This window comes from Neomonachus schauinslandi, chromosome 8, assembly GCF_002201575.2.
Source record: "Neomonachus schauinslandi chromosome 8, ASM220157v2, whole genome shotgun sequence".
Classification (NCBI taxonomy): Eukaryota; Metazoa; Chordata; class Mammalia; order Carnivora; family Phocidae; genus Neomonachus; species Neomonachus schauinslandi.
Genome location: NC_058410.1, coordinates 103,334,349 through 103,359,662, shown reverse-complemented (window position 1 = coordinate 103,359,662; position 25,314 = coordinate 103,334,349). Strand labels below are relative to the sequence as shown.

The following is a 25,314-nucleotide window of genomic DNA, read 5'->3' as shown; positions in this document are numbered from 1 at the left end:
TGAAAGAGGAACTTAAAATTGCTGAGGTCCTGGCCATTGGAATTCTATAGAGCCAGGGTTCCCAGGCTAAGGCGGTTATGTGATCAAATACAAGATACAATATAATATAAAACAATACATATAATGTGATGTAATATATTCCATCCACATAAGACTTTACCTTGCCCTATTGCCAAGAAAGTCCCCCAAAGTTAGTCAGGGAGAAAGAAGTTTCACACAGAAGCCTGTGAACTGGTATAGAACCCCCACGAGTGGTAAACTTCCTCGATGGACACAAGTAAGAATATACTCCAGGGCCTGGTCATCATTTTCACCTCTCCACCTCCAAATCCTCCTTTCTAAAAATAGGGACGAACTCCAAAACAGGAGCCTTAGATTTACCCTCAAAAGACCAGGAAATGCTTGGTTGTCTTTAACGCTTGGCCATCCTTCTCTACATATCTCCAGATACTCTTCCAGACACAAAGCTTTGTTAATTTGCATGATTTACAGATCAGAAATGTGAGATTTTTAGAATACACACATTCTTTTCCAAGAGACTCATCAAAGAGTTATAACTTCAGCACATGTATAAGGCAAGTAGTAAATACACTCAAACTACTCAAGTAACAAACACCTAATATTTATTAATAAATTAGTACACTTGAAGGCATTTTTCTGATATCAGTCCCTCACCACGACCCACAAACCCCGCCCACACAAAGGCAGTCCACGCCACCTTTGCATTCGAGTCTGCCAACTGAGCATTAGAGAGAGCGCAGGTTTATAAATGGGAGCAGAGTTGCAAATATGTCAGACAAGAGTTCTTATAGCTGCAGCCATTTTTAATTAAAGTGATTGAAGAATGAAGGAGACCCACCAAGACCAAGGCCTTGAGGCAGACTGGACCTACCAACTATGTGTGTATAAAAAAACAAGACATCTTTTAAAGCAAAGCTGGGCAAATTCCCTATGGAAAAAGGTGCCCCTGGCACTCAGTTGTGACTTTCCAAAGTGCAGTAGTATGTTCCAGAACAGCTCAATTCCTAAAAGATGAAGTTCAAGTTCTTTGGTGGCCCAGTTGTCAAGCCACTTAAATAGCAAGTTCTGATGGCTTGAGGCTTTCCTGTCTCCAGCCCAGAGCATATTAGCATAAGAGAAGCACAAGTAATGAAGCATTCTACACAGTGCTCAAGTGAAAAACCATACAATCAGCAACAGTGTGGTCAAGTTTCAGCCATGAATATGAACTCTACACCAAGGCATATTAAAAAGAGAACTCAAAATCTAATTGTATTACAGTAACTCAACGGGGTATTACATTTCTTCAACCCTTAGGAAAATTTGTAAATTACAAATAATAATAAAAATAGTAATCATTAAAAAAAAAGCAGATGTGGATGTTGAGACATGAAAGACTGCTTAGAGAATTCAAAAGATGCCATTATACTTTTAAGAAGAGCCTCACAATCCAGTGTGCAGGGAAAGTCACACTGCATTTGTGGTTCATTAAGCGAATTTAAAGTGCACAGAACAATTCTGAAAATACATAAGAAGTCAAAACGGAGAAAATATGGGATCTAAAAAACTTTAGTGGTGGGTATTTTTCAACAGTTACACCTTGAGAAGGCTTATAAACTAACTTCCTAGAAGGGTTAAAAAAAGAAAGAACGAACTCAAAACACTGGCCATATACTCTTAAACACACACACACACACACACACACACGCCCAAAAAAAAACTAGAAAAACAAAAACAAAACCAACGAAAAACCACCCTGCCACTACATTGAGTCATTTCCAGAGTGCAGTATCCCTCGGGTTCTACAATAGGTCGGGAAGATGGCTATACACAGAGTCCAAGAGGGTCTGACTGGCTTCCTGGCTCTTGACTCCGATAATCTCAAACAGTCGGTCCAGCTTGTCCTCAGCCTGAGGAATCTCTTCAATCACCCGCAGCTCCTCAGGATTCAGAATGTGGAGCATGTCATCAAAAATAGGCTGCAAGTCACAGGGGTCCAGGCGTACCTGCCGCAACACTGTGTCCTTCTTTTCTGCAGGGAGGAGAGGGGAGGGGAGGCGACAGAGGTAAGGGACTGTACTGGGGAAACAGAGGAGAGGAGGAGAGCTAGGAGGGACAGCTCCCCTCCCCACAGGCTGTTCCCACACCCACCCTCAAGGTGAGAGTCCCCCCCCACCCTTGCGCTTAAGACAACAAACAAGATTTGACTCATGGAGGTCAGACAAGGACCCGCTTGAATGGGTTGCTGATTGTCATTAGCATGACTTTGCCTAGACTTACAAGACTTCTAGATTCTTCCAAAACTCAGGAGGATGCTGAAATACTTACAGAAACTTAAATAAAACAAAACAAACAAACAACAACAAAAAACCACTCTCCCCATCTGTAATGTGTTTACTAAACAAAGACATCAGTTCACCTTTGCCCCTCAAAAATTCCAAGTCAATGTAATCTGCTCATCTGACTTTCTAATTATACCGCCAAATTTTAAAACTAAACTGCTAAGAGCAAAAGCACATAAATAAGAAAATACTGCTTCTTGGGTCATACCTTACACAATGAGGTGAAGGAGTGTAACTTTTACTATTATTATAAAAAGCTTTCTCTAAAATATAACATGGAACATAAAATACAAACTAAAATATAAATCTTTCATTTAAATATAAAATAGATCATGTAAATAGGTAAGGTATAGAAAACAGAACGTATCTTATAAACATAAACTATAACATAACATAAAATATAACCCTTTCACAAAAATATAATTGGAATTACCCAAACTGGGAAATTTCGAACAAAACTGTCATCAATACAGCGTGCATACCAATCCCTATCCTGCTATTAAAAACTGCAAGTGGCAAATTATTTACCAAATGTACTAATCCACAATGTTTAAAACATTGCTATTTTAATTCGTTTGAGTCACTGAAACCTACACTCTGACTCTCAAGATAGGTTACACTTTAAATCTTTGGATTCTACAAACCTGGTAAATAATTTTCAAAAAAAACCTGCCAGACTACATTTTATCAGACCTTCCCGAAACACCTTCGATAGCATCATGAGGATAAAGGGCGACCAGTGTGGACTCTCGGCCAGATAATCAGCGCTGGAAAGACCTTCTGGGTGGGTCCCGGCTGGCTAGTGACGTGGTTTCTCTGAGGCCAGCCTCATCCTGGGGTCTAGGATAGGTCTTCCCGGACAGGTCTCCCAAATGACTCAACTACCACTGGATTGTGGAACTGGCCAGGGAGAAACCCCAGAGGCTTCTCTGGGGGAGGCTTACAGAATGAATACGCCTTGTAGCCATCCTGCCAATGTCCGTACCTTTGGTAATAAAGGAGCCCGTCCTGCTCAGCGCGGAGGAGCCGCTGGATGTGGAGTCACAACGAAGAAGGGGCTCCGACTCATCCACGAAGAAGCCCTTGTTCTTATCCAGCGGGGAAGGCTCCACCGTCAGCAGAGTGGAATTCTCAAGTTTTGTGTTGGGGCTGGGGATGGGGCTCGGGCTAAGGGGGCCGGGGCTCATCGGGAGAGCCAGCTTGTCAGTTTCCAGCTGGGGGAGGAAACAAACAAAAATGTTTTTTTATTATATACTTCAAAAATTAAAGAGAAAAAACTGAAACTAAAACCCCCTCAGGTGTTCTTTTTGTCCCATTTAATGTTTTATAGATAAATTCTGCTGTTCTGACGGTCCATAACTTACATTATTGCTAAATACACATATACACACTTTTTAAAACCCTTCAAAAATATACGTGGAGCTATGTGTAAGCATTAAAAATTAGGAAGCAGGGGCACCTGGGTGGCTCAGTCGGTTAAGCGTCCGCCTTCAGCTCAGGTCATGATCCCAGGGTCCTGGGATGGAGCCCCACATCGGCTCCCTGCTCAGTGGGGAGCCTGCTTTTCTCTCTGGTCTTCCCCCCACTCGTGCTTGCTTTCTCTCTCTCAAATAAATAAAATCTTTTTTTTTTAAGATTTTATTTATTTATTACAGAGAGAGACACAGTGAGAGAGGGAACACAAGCAGGGGGAGTGGGAGAGGGAGAAGCGGGCTTCCCGCTGAGCAGGGAGCCGGATGCGGGGCTCGATCCCAGGACCCTGGGATCATGACCTGAGCCGAAGGCAGACGCCTAACGACTGAGCCACCCAGGTGCCCCTCAAAGAAATAAAATCTTACAAAAAAATTAGGAAGTTTATGCATGAAACTGTTACCTCACAGGAGTGGAGCAGGACAAGAGAGTGAAGAGGAAGACCTCCAACTTAAAATATAATTTCATAGAGCTGGAAAAGGTCTTAGATAATATCTAGAACACTCCCCTCTGTATGGGTTGAATTATATATCCCAAAATTCATATGCTGAAATCGAAACTTCCTGAGCCTCAGAATATGACTGTACATGGAGACAGGGCCAACTAAGTAACTTCAAAAAGAGGTGATTAAGGGATAGTTGGGTCCTACTCCAATACGACTGGTGTCCTTATAAGAAGCCATTAGGACACAGACACACACAGTGGGAAGACCATGTGAAGACAGAGGGTGAAGGCTACCATCTTCTACAAGCCAAGGAGAGAAGCCTGAGGACCCCTTTATCTCAAACTTCTAGCCTCCAGAATTGGGACAAAATAAGCTTCTGCTGCGAGGGTCAGAAAGACAGTAACAAGTAAGCAAACAAACAAGAAGGTTTCAGATGGAGATGGTGAGCTTCATGACCATTGGCTGGTACATGGAGAATGGATCTTAGGGGGGCAAGAAATAAGATAGAGAGACCAGTTAGGATGCTGCTACAGTGGTTGGGGAAGGTAAAAACCACGGCTTGCACCCGGCTGTGCAGTGGGGAAATGATAGGTGATATCACCCCATTTTACAGGTGAAATGACTAAGGCCCAGAGAGGGCACATAGCCATTGGGAGAAGGCCAGTGCTCAACTCAGGTCTGCTTGATACCTCTACTTGGCTTGTCATTTGCCACTAGTCTTTAGAACTCTGGCAGGCACTTGTGGCATCTTCCAAATCCATTGACCTTAATCTTTTTATTGGTTCTTCTGGCACAGATGTAAATCTGGGAGTCAGGTGGCCAGATCCCATGGGGCAGGGTTCAGGGAGTGTTCATCACCACTCATTAGAACCCTATGGCTTCACTTACACATGACAAGCAAAACATTTTCAAGTTCCTCAATCGAGAAGACATTGACCCTCATTTCAAAGTATTAGGTTGAAGAGTTGTAAAAAGCACAAAGCAAACACAGCTGCCTCTTTTACAACCTATAAAGCCTGAGAAATTCTTGCAACTGACTGCAGATTCCAAGACCATCAATTATTGCACGTGTCTACCGTTCCAACAGCATTTGTCCTCTGCACAACCACCCATACCCCGAGTTTAAGACTTGGGTAATGCATTCCCAGCTGCCCCCTTCCGATCCACAAAGTTTTATGTATATGCTTTTAAATTTTTTAATTCAATAGGGCCCCAGCATGTGCCCCTCCGCCCTGAAAATGCACATGGCCATTCATGCCAATACACATTTTTATTCACTCAATTAGACAAAGAGCACTTGTCTACACTTTGGTTCTCAGGGACAACATTACATTGGACAACACGGCCAGTCAATATAGTGCCCTGTTCTCGCTCAAAAAAAGAAATTCCTGCCCCCAAATCACATGCCAACAGACTAAGGAGTCCACCCACCCATTTCCTGAACTTAGTTCAAAACTTTAAATATTTAATTTTTTCTCCACTTTTGCCAGAGGATCCTACCCATGGAAATTAAATGCATGATTTCCAACATCATTCAGAAAGAAAGAATGCTGCAGAATGCTCTCTTATCATTAACAATGAGTCAAGAGAATATGAAAATGCCCCTAAAAATGGTTTTAGCATCGCCACAGTGGGGCTAACAACCATAGCCAAAGCCCGAGATCACGTGACAACCATCTTCCTAGAAAATCTATTCAGCTACTAAGTGTAGGTATCCCTTGCTTTATGCAGGATACACAGCAGCCAGTTGCATTCCAGATTTCTCTAAAGTTATTTGCATTTTTTTCCTATAAGAAAAGAAAACCTTGCTCATAGAAACTTAATTTCCTTCCTTCCTTGAACTTACTCTTTACAATACCCATCAAAATTGCATTGCAACACAGCAACTCAAGCATTGTATGACCTATGATAGCTCTAACTGGAAATGAAGTCATCAGGATATGTGGAATAAATTAATTCTTTATTGATTCAGAAAGTTCACTGCTGAGTTCATAGCAAATAAAGAACACCTCTAAAAAGACTTAGATACTAAAAGACAAATACTCTATTTTTTTTAAAGTTCTTTTTTTTTCTTAAAGATTGTATTTATTTATTTGAGAGTGAGAGAGCACAAGAGGGGGTAGGGTCAGAGGGAGAAGCAGACTCCCTGCCAAGCAGGGAGCCCGATGCCGGACTCGATCCCGGGAATCTGGGATCATGACCTGAGCCGAAGGCAGTCACTTAACCAACTGAGCCACCCAGGCGTCCCAAAAGACAAATACTCTAAACAAGAAAGTCAGAAAAGAGTCTCATCCTCTTGCAAAAGCTGTAAACATAAACTTATCCAAATATTCACAAAATATTGACTTAATTTATTCCTTATGCATCTTAGAGCCTTCCAAGTTCTCTACAGGGACATATTAATATTAACTTTTATAATTATAAAAACAATACATGTTATTTTTTAAAAGCAGTTACCACTGATAAGTATGTTTTCCTTTTGCTAACTTGAAAATGTTATGGCTGCTGTGGATCCTATTTATATTGGTAGCCAAGGAACAGGAGAGTTGGAAGATCACCTACTTGTCCGAGCACCTCTCTAGACTTTTGTTAAGAGTTCTCAGGCCTAAAAGGGCAACACTGCCCCCCCAACTTATTGCAGTGAGGTACATATTAAGCCTTAAGAGAAAGGCCTCTCGGGAAACTTGGCCAGTGAAGGCAATCTATCCACCAGATAATCGAAGTCCCTTTGGAGAAACTTAAAAGATACAATTCTTTTTGCCTCCCAGCCATGAGCTCATCATGCTCACTTGGAAGACTCACTGGAGAAATGAGGTAGAGACGGTAAGACACACAGAAAGGGGAGGAGGCAGGGATGATGAGGCGAGAGCTCCCCAAGCAGCCAAAACCAGACCGGTGGTTCTATTGTGTGAACTTCAAGAGCATGCAATTTATTTTGGCCAAATGAGCCCCCAAATGTCCTCCTGATTAGTCTCCATGCAAGTACACTTAGTCCTTCCAGATACTGTATTTATTAGTCCCAAGTGATAGAGGAAGAGGGAGAAACGGTTCACCTCCAAGTCCGTGGCTGAGTCACACCTAACTAAAGCTGCTCTGCTGACCTGTTTTCCTTTTGATTACCAGAACCACTGAGTCCAAGGAACCAGCCAAATGGATGAGGTAAACAAGGTATTGATTGAAATCTGGGGGCTTGAACACCTCTGGGCTATAGAAGTTTGTAGCCGCGTTAGTGAGAACGGGGACTGAACCTGTATTTGGGCTACGCTGGAATGAGCCATTTCCAGCTGTGTCCGGACAACCCTCTGCTCCTACTGGTTCCAAAGCGAAGTGCCCACTCCGGGTGCTCAGCTGAATTACAACCTGAAACTGAAGCTCAAAAATAAGTCTTCTCTTTTAGTATCAAACCAAAAAGCACTTTCCCCGTCGACTGGCCCTTCTTAAGAGGATACACTGTGGAGGCTGAAGAGTCTTCTAGTCCTTGGGGATGGTCCAGTAATGGGTGGTAAAGGAACATCCTTGCAAGTCTGGGTCATGGCAAAAGTGAAATGAAACAAGGTTCTAAGACTACCTTTCTTCCCTCCTATGATCTAGCAGCTTTCCTAAGTGTACTCTCTGCCTCAGAAGCAGTCTTTCCAGCGTGCATTGTAATGTTCCTCATAGTCAACTCCTAAACATCAAAGTCATTAATATCCTGGGATTTCACTGCAAGGGAAGAGAGGAAACAGACCTCTAACTGGCTGTGTGGTCTTAGAAAAATCCCTTCCCTCCTTAGACCTGTTTCCTCATTTCTGAACAAAAATGATAGACCAGGTCATCTTTGTTCAACTTATGTTTTATTTATTGTCTGCCCTCCTCTTGCTATGCCATTCTCCCCTCCCCCCACCCCCCCCCCCCCACTCCCCTTCTCCTTTCAAGTTACCCCCCGGCTGATTCACCCAACTAAGGTTTACCACTGCGTTATTTTCAATTACTACCCAATTACAATCTTCCTGTGGTTGCACAATCTGTTTTCATAAAACTAATTAACAACTTTGATGCATCAATGACCCCCTGAAATGAAGCATTAATTACCCAGCTTAGATGCTCCTTGCCAATCTGCTAAAGGGGTTCAACTTAACCCCTTGGCTCCAGGCACTACCTAGTTGGATTCCACATGGCCCCTTGTCCCCCACTCTATAGCCAGATATGCCTGATAGGTTCAAGAAGAAGCTTCCTTACAGTCAAAGGTTACCCTTTCCACTGAACTTTCCCTCCAGACCTCATTCAACACTTAGAAAGCGGGGAAAATCCTATGCCACATTTGTGAAATTTTCCATCACTTCAATAATGGTTTTTAAAAGCCCATTTGCTAAATTCAATGAAAACTAATTGCTATTCCATCTGAGCTGACCAGCTTGTTGCTCAGATCCAGTAAACAACAGGGACTTTAAGAAATAAACCAATACCAGTACTGTGCAAAATGATTCAGCATGAAATATAAGTAATCCATTCGCTGTGAAGGTAGCTCTTATGAACTTCATCTGACAGATGAGAAAACTGACCCTCTAAGAGTTTTGCATAAGCTGCCCAAGGTCACAAAGCAAGGATTCAAGATCAGGTCCGTCTAGTTTCTAAGTGATCCTCCTTGCTGAGCTATGTCACTTCTCTGTCTGGACCCACTAGGCATTTACAGGAAATGTCAAACCCCCATACACGCAATACAAGCAATTACATGACCACAAGATGCTGCTCTGGCTTCTGAGCCAGAGGGAAGGGGCAAAAGGCAGGGTCCACAAGGATCTGTAACTCAATGGCAAGCTCACACTCTCGCTCTGAGATAAAGATGAGAGATTCTGTAAATATCAGACACTTCAACTGTGGCCCAATAACTTGGCTTTGTATTTGAAAATATTCCAGATCCCAACAGACCAGTGACTGTTTAAAAAAAACAAACACATTCAATTGCCACTAAAATTTCACCTCAAAGGAATTACAGTCACAAATAAATACATAACTAAAATTATTTAAGGATGATGATAGTATGCCAAGCTTGTTACCCCTGCTCTCCCAAGAGCTCATGTAATCGAAATCAAATTAGATTTCATGACCTCCTATAGGTCTAGTAAGTACATAAGAATGGGCTCTGATAAAAGCAAGGGCTATCTCCCTTGACATATGAGTATCTAGACACTGAGTCTATGTAGTTCCTGTGTTTAGAGAACAGGGATGCAGATAATAAGGAGAGCTTTGTTATCTAAATCTATGTAGTTCCAGGATTTCAGATATAAATGAGGGTTCAGATAATGACAGTTACCAACTGTCTCTCCAAAAATTATCTGAATCTATTCAATTCCTAAGTTCAGATAGTGAATAATACCTGAGAAATACAATGATTTCTCCTTAAAAAAATGAAACAAATACAGCAGTGGTCCCCAACTTAATAAAAAGGAAAAATGAGTAGGAGACAATGACTTTATTCCTCTAGTGTGAATTCTTATTAAATTCAACTCAGAGTAAGAGGTCTTGGCAAGCATGATCCAAATTTACCCAGTAAAATTTTTTTTGCAAACAAAAAGAAAAAAAGGACACGGGAAGGTGCTGATTCCTTAGCCCTCAGAAGTAGTATCAGTTTTAAAGAAATTTGGAGGGAAGTCTTGGAAATGGAAATGTGAACTAGAAATATACATGCATGTATATAGATAAAGCAAAGATGTTAAAATGTGAATTAACTGTTAAATCTAGTTGGTAAGTTTATGGATGTTTGCTGTACTGTGTTTTCAACTTTTTTTGTTTCGTAAGCCTTATTTTTTAGTTCAGAAAATAATTATACAAGAGGGCTAACAGCCAAATAACTATAAGACAAAAATTCCCCAAACTTTTCCTAGGCTTCTGACTCTTTAGTCTGTTGTTGTCTTTCCGTCTTTCTTCTCTTGCCCAGTCCCTGCCACAGGAAAGGGAGATAAGGAGGTGCTTCCATTGCATAAGCAGGGAACAGGGCTAACACTTAAATCAAAATCATCAGTTGCCAAGCAGACATTGCTGGTCTTATGTGGTCTAGATCCCCCCAAGGCCACTGGAGGTCATGGGATGGAAGCTGCAACAGGAGTGCAATGCCAAGAAGCCCTGCTTAGCTTCCCTGGGAAGCCCTTTGTCAGACCACCACCGTAGCAGAGCTGAGTGGACACTGAGCCTCCGAGAGCTGGGAGCCCCAGCAGAGCCCACAGAATGAAGGAACTCACCCTTGGGAGGCTCAGAGGATTACCTTGGCCAAAAAATGACAAAGCCACTGGGAAATTGTTTTAAAAGACACCTCACACCCACCCTAGATCTATCCAAGCATAGCATAATGAAAGAATTTTGTATCAGTTGCCACCTTCCTTAAGGCTATATTTAAACTTTATCCCAGGTTAGCTGGCCAGAGTGTGTTTCTCCCTGAACTACCCCAGGCCCAAGTCAAGGTAGTTGCCAGTCTTGCGTGTATAGGTCATCCATCAATTCTGTTTATTTCTAAGAGTTAACTTCAAAACTGAATCCCAAAGCCCACGAATCCACCCACATTTAAGTCAAGGTGGCCAATCCTTGCCCTAAGTAAGGGATCTGTTCCTCTCCTGGATGCAGAGGGGAAGAGCCAGAGGAAGCCCCAGGTAGTGCTGTAGGAAGCTGCTAGAGCTGGTAAGAACCAGCTGGCTCGGGGAGGGTGAGCCCCGCCCAGCTGCGGGCGCATGTGTCTGCAAGCTGTCCAGGCTGCGGACATCAACAGTAACACTGCAGCCCTGAGCTGACTCATGGACTAGAAAGGAAGAGATTAGATAGAGTAAGTGGGCTCTCTTAGTTCAGAGCTGGAGCTCACTCACATTCAGACATACTGCTGAGCCTTACAAAAGCTCAGCCCCATGGACACATGAGGAGATCATGCTGCTGGAAATGACGTGGGCTTCCTTAAATTTCACTCACTGAGAACCCTTAGGAAGCCTTTCCCACAAAACAGCCTTTGAACAATTCTAACCATGAAAAGAAGTTGCATGAATCTTACAAGCTTGCCTTAAGGCGTTGTGGAAGATAGAAAGGAACTTCATAGGAAACTCATGACCTTGAGGTAAGAAGGCTCAAGCTCATCTCAGTGACTCAAAGTGTTTTGAACCTGCTCAATTTGATTAAATTAGTATTATTTAATAAAATTATTAGTTCGATGCGTTCTTAGAATTAGAACTATACCTGGTACATAATTCCAAAAGTATGAAAGGGGCTACCATGAACAATACTTCTCCCTCAGCTACTCAGTTCCCCTGCTGGTGGTGACTCTAACCAGTTCCTCGTGTCCTCTTCCACACAGTCGATATACCAATAAATAGGTAATATATAGTCTCCACCTGATCCCAGCTCTTCTGTATTTATTACATTTTTTTACTTTTACTTTTTTTTAACACAATATGGTGGCCGAGCGCACCCACTGTTCTGCACTTTGCCTTTTTTCCATTTAAAAACAGTTCTTGAGGTTAGCACATAAACGGCTGACTAACTCCTTTCGACAAGTGCAGACTGTTCCACTGTGTGGATGTTCCACAACTTACACGACCAATTCTCTGTTGCAGGGCATTTATGCAGAGGAATACTTGCAATTTCTACACACGTGGCAGAGGTAGGTGCGACTACCTGTAGGACATATTCCTGGGAGTGCAAGGTCAGTAGTCAACTGCCATACACTTTGGTAGATAATACAGATGGTTCTCCACAAGGGTTGGGCTAATGTACACACACATTAGCAATGGATACTGTGCTTCTTTCCCTACACCCTCACAACACACAAAAAACGGTGTCATACTTTTCCCTCCTTACCATCTAAGAGCTTAAAATTGTATCTCAGTGTAGGTTTCCATTTTAATTCTTCTTATTCTGAACAAGGCTAAAAAACCTATACCTTTAAGAATCTTCAGTATTTCCTTTTCTGTGAACTCTCTTGTTCACAGACTGCCCATTTTTCTTTTGGGTCATTGGTCTCTTAATTAATTTGTAAAAGCTCTTCATTTTTTTTTTTTTTTTAAGGCTATTAACCCTATGTTGCAAACAACTTCTCCCAGTCCTTATTCTGTCTTTTGATTTTGCCTATGATGCTTTCTGGCTTGTACATTTATTGTTAAGGAGTTGATTCTTTCTTGTATGACTTCAGTGTTTTCTATCATTGTCAGAAGAGACTTACCTACTGTTGTGAGATTAAAAACAAAGAATTTCCCCGTGTTTTTTTCTAGTTCTTTTTTTGGTGACAAGTCATTTTAATGGTTGGTCATTCCATGTCCCCTGACAAAGCCCAACTGTGGATAAATCAAAGTTTCTCTGTGAAAAAAAAAAATGTAATGGGAAAATCAGGAGTGACAGCTGACGCTCCCAAAGAATATGAGGAATAAGTGTTTAAAATGTTGAAATCAACTGGTGTATCATAAAACCTACTGTTGACCATGATGCAATTTCTCATTAGCAAGTGCATCTGCCATTGGCACATGAGTTATAACAGATCAAGAGACAGTCTCATAAACATAGGATGGAGAAGCTAGGCCCAAACTAGAAGCTATGAAGCTTTATCCAGATATGAGTTTTGGCTCCAAAAATAAGTAAAAATATGATACCCAGCACTGGTAGTTGATGGAGAAAATAAGCTTGTTTTCACAATATTGATTCTGATTTCCTCTCAGTGGATTCTTTGAGAAAGCCAGTAAGGGTGTGTATTAAGGGGTGGAAAGTGTCATCAACTAATAAATTCGGCCTTTTCTGAACATGGAGACACTGTGTCTCAGGAGAAAAATAAAAGGCCACTTCAAATCCACAGAATATCCTCTAAATTGTGGCTCATACCTATGCCTCCTATAAAACTGTCAGCATCTTCAGGGAGGATTCCCTGTTTTTGTGTTTTGTTTTGTATGTGTTTTGTATGCATGAGTTTTCATCTAGTATCTCCAGTGTCTGGCACAGGGCTCGAACCATAATGGGTATTCCATTTGTGTTTACTAAATAAGTTGCTTATGTTAATCGATCTTATCCTTAAAGGCAATTTTAAAAAGAAAAAAAAAAAAGCACGTGTGAATACATGTTAAGAGAGAGAGTGTATCGATCTCAAGACTCCAAGAATCTGCTTCTAGACTTCTCCTTATAAACTGTACACTCAAGCTCAACTATCATATTTTATTAATTCTATGGTGTATATTTTTTCACATTTTAACATCTCTCAAATAGGGATATATCTTACAACTATAAATGGTAATGTTTTAATAGCTTCCTTAGTCGTGTGTATAATGGTGCATCATACACTGAACATGGCCTTCAACAAAATACAGAAATATGTCTGAATTCTAATACCAACCTATACCTCTCAGGACCATGAAAGCTTGCTAGGTAATCGCAGATGTCAAGCACCCAGGGTTTGGGAAACAGTAGATACTCAGCAAATGTTGGTTCCCTTTCTCCTTAATGTGCAGAGTGGTATCATTTGCTCCTGAGTCAGAAAAGGAGAATGCAGAATTCAAATTTCAACATAGAAGATAGCAGCAAACATGTACTGAGCCCCTATTCAATGAGCCCCTGCACTCAAAGTGCAGAACTGGGCATTTATCTTTATGATCTCTGGTATCTACACTCTCTCTAATCCTCCCCAGATCCTTACGGGCAGCTATGAACTTAAGAAGTCAAAAGTCAAATTGTTGGATGCACCGGTCCCTTCTATTAGTTCTTAGAGATTCAAAGTTCGAACTCCAGCCCTGCCATGAAGTGAGACATCGTACCTTTATTCCTGTACTTTTCACACTGCACAACAGTGAAAGCTTTCTGAAAAGCTTGCAACGGAGCAAAACACAACAAGATTCTCAGTAAAACAAGTGTTCTTTGCAGAGTCAAAGGCTTGAGAAGCCCTTGGTGTGATCAAGTAGGTAGGGCTCCGTAGGCAGAAACCAGATGGAAAATCTCAGGGATGAGGACCAAAATCCAGTCTTGAAAGAAACTACAGTCTGGTTTTTTTTCCCTTTAAAAATGACTTTCAAATGGACAAATATACGTCTGCTATTGTTTTCTATGTGTTTTTTGGTGGGTCAGTACCCCTGCCTTCCTCTACAACCTTATAATTTCCTGTGTACCCTTCTGTTCTAACATCTGCTGATCCCACTGAATTGTCATTATTTGCACAAGAGTCTCCATCTCGGTGACTGAGCTACTGAAAGGCCCGGAGACCACCTTCCTTTACATAGTACCAGAAACACAGCTGGTGCTCGACAAAAGGTTGTTGACTAACTAAATGAAACCTTGGAATATAATAATAAGTAGAACGGCCTGAAACGACACTGAACACCTAACAGCTTATTCACAGATCTCGCTTCTTTGTACACGATGACCGCCCTCCCCACAAGCACAGCTAAAAGGACCTGGGCCTCCTGTGTGGCAGCAATCCCTTTATAAAGTCCCCTTCTCACCACACCAGGGGTTCCCCAGAGCCCACAGTCACACGCTGCAAAGAAAGTAACTTGACCTCAAATGCCCCTCAGCGCTGTGGTCACACGGCAGAGGGCAGGCGCAAGATCCAGGGGAGTTCAGCTAACAACTTAGGGCCTGGGGGTAGTAATCCTTATTTTCTCAGAGATGACCAACTAGCACATTAAAGACAAAGACAAATCTGAACAGCCAAAAAGCCAGCAGTTAAACCTACAGCTGGTATTTGCCTCAACGCGCCCTCACTGTGTTAAATTTCTGAAAATAGCTGGTCTCAGTCAGACCATAGATAAGGACAGTTGCATCCTGCAGCTGGTAAACAAAAAAAATAAATCAGCAACTGTAATTCCCTCTGTGCAGAAGCAGTGGTGCTGTCCTTGCCAAAACAGAAAGCCCAGTGCTCCCGGCGCTGTTGAGATTCAAAGCCATCCGGGCTCCAACCGCTGTCGGGTGGGGGGGGGGGGGGGGGGGGGGGGGGGGGAAGGGTCTCTGGGACATAGGTCTCCTGCATGGTTTCTGGAAGGGATCAAGAATCTCATTCTACTACACAGCAGCCCACAACAAGGTTGGCTTCAGGTCCACTAGTGTAGTTTTACTCTATCTAATCTAATGGAAGGAGGGAAGGAATGATAAGATACTCCCCTGCCTGAGGAGCCCCAATTCTTTTTTATTTTAAAGATTTTCTTTCTTTCTTTCTTTCTTTCTTTCTTTCTTTCTTTCTTTCTTTCTCTCTCTCTCTCTTTCTTTCTTTCTTTCTTTCTTTTCTTCCTCCCTCCCTCCCTCCCTCCCTCCCTCCCTCTCTCTCTCTCTCTCTCTCTCTCTCTTTCTTTCTTTCTTTCTGGAGGGGAGGGTAGAGGGAGAGGGAGAGGGAGAGAGGATCTCAGGCAAACTCTGCACCGAGCACAGAGAGCCCGATGTGGGGCTGATCTCACAACCCTGAGATCATGACCTGAGTCCAAACCAAGAGTCCAGCACTTAACCGACTGAGCCACCCAGGTGCCGCCCCAGCACCAATTTTTTACATTTGTGAGTCTCTGGTCAAAGCAGACAGCTGAAGTAACACTTCATATTATTTTAAATTCTTGTGGTTGTTTTTAAGATTAGCATTTTTTAATGTACATAAAATTTCTTTTTCCATCCCTTATCAAAATAAGACAAAAAAGGGATACTGAAATTCAAATCACAATTACTGCCGAACCTAGCCAGTAAGCATCGCTTTACTACCTCACTTTCTTCTATCCCACAGTTTAACAAAACAGTACTTCATTTAATTCTGATAACCACTTGATTTCCCATGTTAAATAGAAAAATCTGAGTCCGAGAAATCATTTACCCAAGGTTTCCTATAGAGAAAAATAACAAGTCCACCCCCTCCAAGCAGCGGAAAAAAAGAAAAAGAGTGCACTGGTTAAGCCTATTTGAATACACCAAGTCCAGGAAAGAAAAGAAAAGGGCAAAAGAGGTGGGGGGAGGGGGGGGGGGGAGGGAGGGGGGGGAGGGGGGGAGAGGAAGGGGAAAGCAGAGGGGAGGGGAGGGGAGGTGAGAGTAAACCTAGAAATTCAGTTGCTCAATTTTGTTTCCCTTTTTCTGACAGCCAGTGAGAAAGCAGACCATTATCTTCACACATACCATCACCTTTGTTTCTTCACTAGAGAAAACATCCCCAGCCTAGGAACATTTGCTCAGGCAGTAAGGAATAAATATTTACAATTAGCTGGAATTTCCAGTTCTTGGGCACTGAACCCGGATGGCAACCCTGATACTCAACCGTCCACTTTAAGCAGTGTTGGAACTGGAGGTGCCTCCCCACCCGACAGTCAGTATCGAACCCCTCAGTGTTCAGGATTTAAAGGATCCATTCTGTGAATGAGTTGGTGCTACTTAGGAGCCTTCTTCCATCTTGCTTGCCTCTAGAATCGGGAAATAATTGCAACTATGAATAGTAAACATTCACCAGGTACTTACTGTGGGACACACTCAACTAATCCTCACAACAGCTCACAGGACAGGCACTAACGGGGTTCCCATTTCCTCAAGAACAAACTGAGGCAGAGAGCCAGGTAACTTACCAGAATGTTCCCAAAGTGATATGCTGCCAGGGCAGGAATTTAACCTGGCACACATCTCTACACTCCTGTTCCCATTTGGGGCCGTAATGGCCGACTGATTAGCTATACATCCGGCAACTTTCCTCCTCCCACTCTTGTGGATTTATTCCCTTAAACCGTGTTAAGTATATATGTTTCTTCCATTCAACTGTAAGCTTCCTTGACAGCACTGACCCCGCTTTATACTCATCTTTGCGTTGCCCAAAGTGTCTGGTAAAATACTGTACACCTAATTTGTTATGTAATACAGATAGGAACATAAAATCACAACATCCCCTTTGCTCTTTAGCAGGGGAAACTTAAATCCAGAAATGAAAGCATCAGGAGGAAATAACAGTCAAACTAAATTCTCTTTTCCAGCTATCCTTCAAAAACAAAGGGCACGGGTGCCCGGGTGGCTCAGTCAGAAGCGTCTGCCTTCGGCTCACATCATGATCTCAGGGTCCTGGGATCGAGTCCCAAGTTGGGCTCCCTGTTCAGCAGGGAGCCTGCTTCTCTCCCTCTCCCTCTGCCTCTCCCCTTGCTTGTGCTCTCTCTCTTTCAGAGCTCTCTTTCTGTCAAATAAATAAATAAAATCTTTTAAAAAGGGGGGGGGGCAAATAATGCAATTTTTTTATTTAGTTGGCATTTTCCAGACACAGAAAAACAGAATTTATTGCTAGAAACCTGCACTAAGTATTCTTGAGGCCAAAGAAAAATGACTCACGTAGAAGTTGAAGCTGCAGAAAGGAATGAAGAACAACAGAAAAGATCAATATGCAGGTAAATCCATGTGAATCCTGACTGTGTTAAACCATACTAATTATGCCTTTTGGGGGCTAAGAAATGTGTGGTGTTAAAATTCACGACAATAAAAAACATAATGCAAGAGAAGGATAAATAGAATTAAAGTCTCCTTAGGCTGTCATGCTGTTTAGAAACAGTAAGAAGTACACACTTAGGAAACGTCCCCCATGATTTAAGTGTGCAAGTTGTAATCTCTATGGGAACCATTAAAAGTAAAGTAAAACATTTATAACAAGCCACAAGAGGAGGAAAAGTGGAATAATAAAAAAAAACTTGATTAATACAAAGAAGGCAAGAAAGAAGAGAGAAAAAAAAAAGAGAGAGAGGACAAATACAAAAAAAAAAATCAGATGGTAGATTTAAACCCAAATATATGAGGAATTACATGAGAAATGTAACCACACTGAAATTCTCTAATTCAATGACAAGCACTGTCGGACTAGATTTTTTTTGAAACCTTAAATACATGCTGCTTACAAAAGACTTTCTTTAAATAAAGCCTCAGGAAAAAAAAAAAAAAAGTAAAAGGATGGAAAAAAAGAGCATACATTTTGGAATGCTGTATTAGGGTTTTTAAATAGCTTTGGCAAAGTCCCAATAACTTCCAACTATTGTCCCACTGCTTTGCCGCGTCTACCAAATGCTAATGCCCTGGACGGGAGGAACGCACAGGATTCTGGAAGGCTGCAGACGCTGAACTCGAAAAATACAACACATACCTCCGATAAAGAAAGAGTCAGGAAGGTGAATGGACAAATAAAACTGGTACAATCAGACAATGGAATATTATTTGGAGCTAAAAAATGAGCCATCAAGTCATGCAAAGACATGATGGAGCCTTAACTGCACGTTACTAAGTGAAAGAAGCCCATCTGAAAAGGCTGCATGATTCCCACCATACGACATTCTGGAAAAGGTAAAATCATGGAGACAGTAAAAAGATTAGTGGTTGTCAGGGGTGGGGTAGGAGGGAGAACAGTCTCAATATTCTGTATGATAGTATAATGATGAATATATGTCATTATACATCTGTCCATACCTAAAGAATATACAACTTAGTGAGCTCTAAGGTATCGGCTTAGGGTGATTATTATATGTCAGTGTAGATTCATCCTCGGTAAAAAATGTACCATTCCGGTAAGTGATATTGACAGTGGGGAAGGCTATGCAAATGTTGGAGCAGAAGGTATATGGGAAATATCTGTACCTCCCTCTCAATTTTGTTTTAAACCTAAAACTGCTCTTAAAAACTTAATTTTTTTTTTAAAAAAAAAAGGACTCGGGGCACCTCAGTTGGTTAAGTGGCTGCCTTTGGCTTGGGTCATGATCTCAGGGTCCTGGGATGGAGCCCCGCATCGGGCTCCTTGCTCAGGGGGGAGCCTGCTTCTCCCTCTGCCTGCCGTTCCCCCTGCTTGTGTTTTCTCTTTCTCTCTCTCGTTCTCTCTGTGTCAAATAAATGAATTAAAAAAAAATAAAAATTAAATAAATAAAGGACTCAACAGTACACCAAAAAGTGAATATTATTATATAATATTTTTAGTACACAAAGAAATTTTTTAAAACAAGAAAAGGTCAGACTGGGATGCATTTAATTAAAAAATGGCTAATAGGCCACCATGGTTAATAATGGACCAGCTGTTCCTGACAGAGGTAACTAAAAGGCACACCAGGCTAATCCTTTGAGTGGAACATAAGGTGGGTGCTCTCAGGTTCATGAATAGGAAAAAACATTAACCATTTTCAAATAATACACACACAGTCATTTTTACACATTAAGGTTCCATTAACTCCTAGGGCCAAGTCTCAAGTCCCCAGCAGGACCACGATACACAAAGAATACAAATCCATCATCAAGTGGGAAGAATAAGTCTCGATTATGCCCCCTGCATTCTGTCTTGTTTGACTCAACTAATCTCAGAGATAACCTGCAGACAATTACATACTGTGTGATTAGTAAGAGCTGACCGGCAGAAATCCATGCTCCTTGGCTATTAAAATTAGAGTCAAGAGCTGGGTCCACAATGTGGCTACACAATGATGGGCATTATGAAAACATGGACCGAGAAGCTTAATATTGGCTTCTTAGCCTCCGTCATCACACACAGGCTACACTAGAGCCACAGAGAAAGCTATAGGATGCACTGATGCCCCTCTCCCTTAAAAAATAAGTAACAAAATAGATATTAGAATCTTGGATATAGACGAGATAAGAGGAAAGAACTAAAGGGTACAAGAGTTTGGCACTTGGGGACTACGTATTTTGTTTTGTTTTCTTATTCACTGACGCTGTGATTTTTGTTATGAATCACTCTCCTTGATATGCAGTCTTCTCCACAGAGACTTTGGGCCCACCTTTCCCAGCACCTATGACAGTGCCTGGAATAAAGCAGGTGCTCAGTAGGCATTCATGGACCTCAACAGAATCATCAGAGAAACATACAAGTAATTTGTTACAGTTAATACTCCACCACCATCATGACCCCCTCCAAAAGAGAAGTAACTCCGAACACTAGGACCAAATTCTAAATGCTGAGTGTACAACAGAAAAATGAAACAGACTTGCAGAATCCAAAAGCGAAGTAAGTTTTAACAATTTTTTTTTGGCAAATCTGGCCCAACGTTACAAACCTCAGTCAATGCTAACAAGGAAGAATGGGTTGTCACACAAACCACTGTCTGCTCTCCTGAAACCGAAATGAGGAGGGCCTCCCTCTCAATTTAGCACAAACAAAGCCCTACTTATCCTTTCTCGGGTGCCCCTTCAGCTTAGTCATTTGATGAAATACTTTAAATCACAAAAGTAACGTGTTTTCACTGCAGAAAAAAAAAAAAAATCACTTCTAATCGTACCACCTGGAATTAGTAATGTAACATTAACATTTGTGCTTTTTCATTTCCCCATGTTTATGTTTTCCCATGGTTATATTTCTAATGAGAAACCTCCTTTTCCCTTAAAAATTCATCATAATCATCTTTCCACTTTATCAAATATTCCATTTAACCAAATCCTAACACTGCATCAACCACATTTTACCTTTCTTATAAGTATCATCAAAAAGATCTAATGACTTATTCTCCAGTATCTGGATCCTTCTTCAGGTCTGCTGCTCATCTTACCAGCTCTTAAAGTCAACATTCCAAGGAAGCCCATTCATGTTTGAGCCACACTTCTGATATCATTCTCAGGAAGTTACAAGACATTGGTGTGTGCCTTTGAATGTTTACCATCCCTTCTATTCATAAATATTTTTTTCTGAAATTCCACATCTCGAAGAAGTTAAAAATATGCCAGGAGTTTAAAGACCACTTTCAGCATCATTTAGCACTATAAACTTTATCCAGTCACATAATTAAAAGATCCACCTGATAAATGTTTACTTTCATAGTGAAGAAATACTACACTGTTCATATAAAAAAGAATAAAAGCACTTGGACCTCTTAAATATATAAAACTGAGTCCCTTGATATACAAAACTTGGTACAGAATGGTCGTAAATTACAGTTGATGGGGGAAAGTCTCTCTCCAGCTCTTTAGATAATGAGTTTAGAGCCCTGGAAAATAACAGCAACAGAATGGCCTTTTAAATTTTAAGTGGGTTTTATCAGGTCTCGGTGGCAACATTTCCTTTACTTTGGGAATACATTCGGAAACTTTAATCGAAGTCTGTGAGACATATAAGTCAATACCCAAATTTGTACTTAATTCATGGCCTTTCAGGGATGCATACTATGAGTAAGGAAAGGCTAAGTAAAATCAGTTACGTTATGATCATAACTACCATTTGTAAAACACCTTCAATGCATCAGGCATCCCATGTACTTTACCTCTAATCTTAATTAGCCCATTAAGGCTGGCTTACACATGAGAAAACAGAAACAGAGAAAGTTGAAGTAACTTGTCCTTGGTCACCCAGCTAATAAGTGTCAGAGCCAGGATTCAAATCCAAATGCCTGGCTCCAAAGTCAAAGCTCAGTGACCAGTGACTATTAGTAAATCACACTCCTGGGTCCCCTCAGTTCCCATCTGATGTGCAGACTGAACCAGCCCAAGAAGAAGGATCGATCAATCCTGTTACCCACTGCTGTCAGCACAATCTGCATCCTCAGAAGGTAAGATCGAGCCTCCCTAAACTACATCACAAAAAAATATCCTGGGGGCAATGGGTGGGTGGAGAGAGAATAGGAAAAAAAAAAATCTTCCTTCTTGGATTTGTTCCAAGTGTGTTATGCAAAATGAGACTTTACATGGGATAGCAAGAAGCAGATCTGGCTATATAGTCTGATGCTAGAACATACCCCAAATAGGATGATTCTCAACTTTGTACATTAGCATTATTTAGGGAACTTTTTAAAATACTGATTTGTGGTCCTCCCCCTAGAGTTTCTGATCTCACTGGTCTACAGTGGGGTCCAACTATCAGAATTCTTTTAAAGTTTCTAGATGGGGGCACCTGGGTGACTCAGTCAGTTAAGCATCTGCCTTCTGCTCGGGTCATGATCCCGGGGAACTGGGATCGAGCCCCACATCAGGAGAATCTGCTTCTCCCTCTCTCTCTCTGCTCCTCCCACCGCCTGTGCGCCCTCTCTCTCTATCTCTCTCTCAAATAAATAAGTAAAATCTTTAAACTAATACAAGTTAAAAAAAAAATTAAGTTTCTAGATGATTGTAATGGACAACCACTGAGAACCACGGCCCTAGAAGGGGAATGTGTGTTAACCAAAACACCTAACATCTGTATTTTTCCTTATTATATATCCCTGGTTCAGGGAGCAAAAGGTTAGTTGTAAAGACCAACAACCCAGGTACATTACCTGGGCCGTATCTTCCATCAGTCCCCGAATCTTCTCCACGACATCATTGCGTCGGTGCTGACGCAGGGCGCTGATTAACTGGGCGAGGCTGGCCTCGGGCCCCCGGATGGTCCAGTGCTGCAGAGCGGCGTAGGCCCGCTCATGGTCGGCCGTGTACCCGTTGGAGAAAGCAGCCACTTCTCTCTCACTGGCATTGCACAGAAACTGGTAGATGTCCTTCCACTGGCTTCCAACTTGGGCTGCGACGAGTTTCAGGATGTCAATCCCTAAACCATAGGGAAAATAAAATTAAAGACAAATCCATGGGATTGGCATGGGAGGGAAGGTCTTTCTATATGGCTACTCTATTCTAATGAATTAAAAAAAGAAGCACGCTCTCCCCTTGTTACCTGTCAAAGGAATGGACTGCCTTCTCTAAGCACTCAGCATCTGCAGCCCCTCCTGGGGAGGAATTAGGTGCCCTCCTGCAAATTTCACTTCCTGAATGTGGAGCGAGAAGAAGGAGCGAATCCTAGAAGGACAATAACTACCCCTCAAAAAGCTGTTTTGAAACAAGTGTAAACAAATAGAGGCCCCCCAGACCAAAAAAGTGGTGACTTCATGAAATTAAGAAAAAAGTAAACTACGGATTAAAACTGCCGTGGAGATGATCCAACACTGTCTGGATAAAGGGTCTTCAGATTCTAGCAATAGTGTCCTTTATGTCAGCCGACAGTGTGCCCAGCCATTCCAGCCCCAGGGAGGCACTCCTGAAGGACTTCTGGTTCCTGGTGCTCGAATCCTATGCTCAACAAGCAATTTTCTGATCTATTATTCAGTCTTATAAGTTGACCTGTACAGTTATAATGGAGACAACAACCAAAATGACAGTATAATAATAATCACTATAGTCTCCCGGGGTTTTATGTTAAGGTGTTGGCTCTTGGAACATCTTTATAAAGCATTAACATTCCAATTGCACAGATAAGGCAATAACACCTAGGAAAATTGTGATTTGCCCAATATCACAAAGGTAGCTGGGTGGGAACTGAACCCAACTCACTGGACAGTGTATTCTATTGTCATTCTGGCTTCTCAGTCACTTGTAAACTGGGTCGGTGTGGGTCTGCAGTATGCAGATCTGAGGAGAGCAGGGTGAAATGCCAAGTCAAATCTCAAAGCTGCAAGCTCAAGATGAGCCCTTGGCACCAACCCTCTGTGAGGTGTGGCTTTCCCTGAGCAGCACGCTCTGGCGTCTTCCTCTTCAAAGCACCTTCTCTCTGTATTTATACACTGGCTTTGTCCAAACTGCTACATGGGGTCATAGAGAACCTCACGGTATGGGATCTGGCAGTTTACCACACAGGGGGGTGAGTCCTCTCAGCCAATACCATGTCTTTGAATGAAGCCATACCCACATGACCAGATACCAGAGTTATAATAGTTAACAATGTCTTTAAAACACTAACAACTAAAAAAAAAAAAAAAAAGAGTCAAGTTTCCAAGTGAAGTAGGAAAAAAAAGGGAAAGAGAATAAAGAAAAGCTTCCTATTACAGAGAAGTGAATTTTTCAATTAACTAGAGGTTAACCAGGGGAAAACAATCTTTTTTTTGCTCCCATCAGTTGTTGGGGAAAATATCTATAAAATTAGCTCTCGATTTTTGCCTAAGAAAAGCGCAATACTAATTCCAGAAGTTTCTTTGAAAATGGAGGACTTGGTGTTTCCTCAACATAAATCCTTACTCTGCCATGCCAGTCTGTAGAGGCAGCTGATTTGCAAGAGTGCATATGCATCCTGAATCAACCACCCACAAATGGCTTTTGAAAAGTAAGTTCCTAGTAGAAGGCTGCTTTCTTGTCGACTCTAAGAGTAGAATGCCACAGAATGAGGCATGACTGCAATTTTCACATGATTTTCCCTGGCAGTGTGAAATACACTTGAACCAGCTGCTTTTCAATTTTCAGGGCAATGTTTTAGCCAGATACAGAGCTTTTGATTTCAAGCAACAGACTCAAAAAAAAAAAAAAAAAAAAAATTCCATGTCCTATTTAAAACCCTGCAGGTAATGTTAAGGAGCAAACCAGCTCTTTGTGATTGATGTGGTAGGTTCCTCCAAATACCAAAAGGCACATTAGTCCCTGAATCTTAATTTAGGTTAATTTGACGAAGGCCCACAGTGCCTTACATGAAAACATGACTGCATTTTCTTGTACATGGGACCTTTGCTTAAATCTTCATAATGCCGAAGACAGTGTGGCTTTGGGCAAACCACTAACTGTCATGTCCATTTCCTCCTTTGTACAATAGACATACTCACTATGGTCCCTGGGGATGAGCTGATTAACATTTTCTATAGAGTTGATTTATTTTTGGAAGTACCCCATCATTATAAATGTTCCATATACTGAACACTAAAACTTAAGACTAAATGCATTTCTGATGCAAATACACGCCTTTATAGAGTAATTACAGAGTTTAAAAGGCTCAAACGTAACAACAGTTCCCTCTTCCAAAACCCAGCATTTATACTTTCTTTTCAGCCACAAAATAAAGAAAAATGAGGAAAAAAAAGAAAAACACAAAGAATGGACACAGTGAGATTTTCCTTCAACCAACATTGACTGGAAGCTAAATTTAAAGCCCACAAATCAGGTCTCATCTCACTTTTTTTCCTAGGAAAACGTGGAGTCGATGCGCGGGAGCTGCCCTGGGTCAGCAGTGTTCTTGGGCACAGCCCCCTCTCATGGCCCAGTTGATAAATCTAAAGATGCCAGAGAGAATGGCTGGTGACAGCAGCCTTCCAACATGGCGCAGGGTCCCGACCCCGCAGCAGGGGAGGGGCCCCTAAGCGCACTGCACCTTGTCCCCACCCCACCAAAGGGGAAATTAAAGTTTGCAGGGTATTTCAAGAGTATTTGTTGAGC

The 25,314-nt window shown here is 41.8% G+C and overlaps 1 protein-coding gene across 3 annotated transcripts in view; it reads right to left on the bottom strand.

Annotated features, from left to right (window-relative positions):
- The window catches only part of TNFRSF21 (TNF receptor superfamily member 21), a 69,195-nt gene that overhangs the window by 2,305 nt on the left and 41,576 nt on the right, over positions 1-25,314 (bottom strand). For 2 of the 3 annotated variants that reach the window (XM_021692042.1, XM_021692044.1), the window contains 3 exons: positions 22,410-22,675; positions 3,328-3,556; positions 607-2,032 (listed from right to left, as the gene is read on the bottom strand). In XM_021692042.1, the coding sequence (XP_021547717.1) occupies positions 1,803-2,032; positions 3,328-3,556; positions 22,410-22,675 (725 nt within the window). In that variant the 3' untranslated portion in view covers positions 607-1,802. Of the gene's footprint in view, positions 1-606; positions 2,033-3,327; positions 3,557-22,409; positions 22,676-25,314 lie in introns of those variants that run through there. The other variant, XR_006540476.1, reaches the window with a different exon arrangement.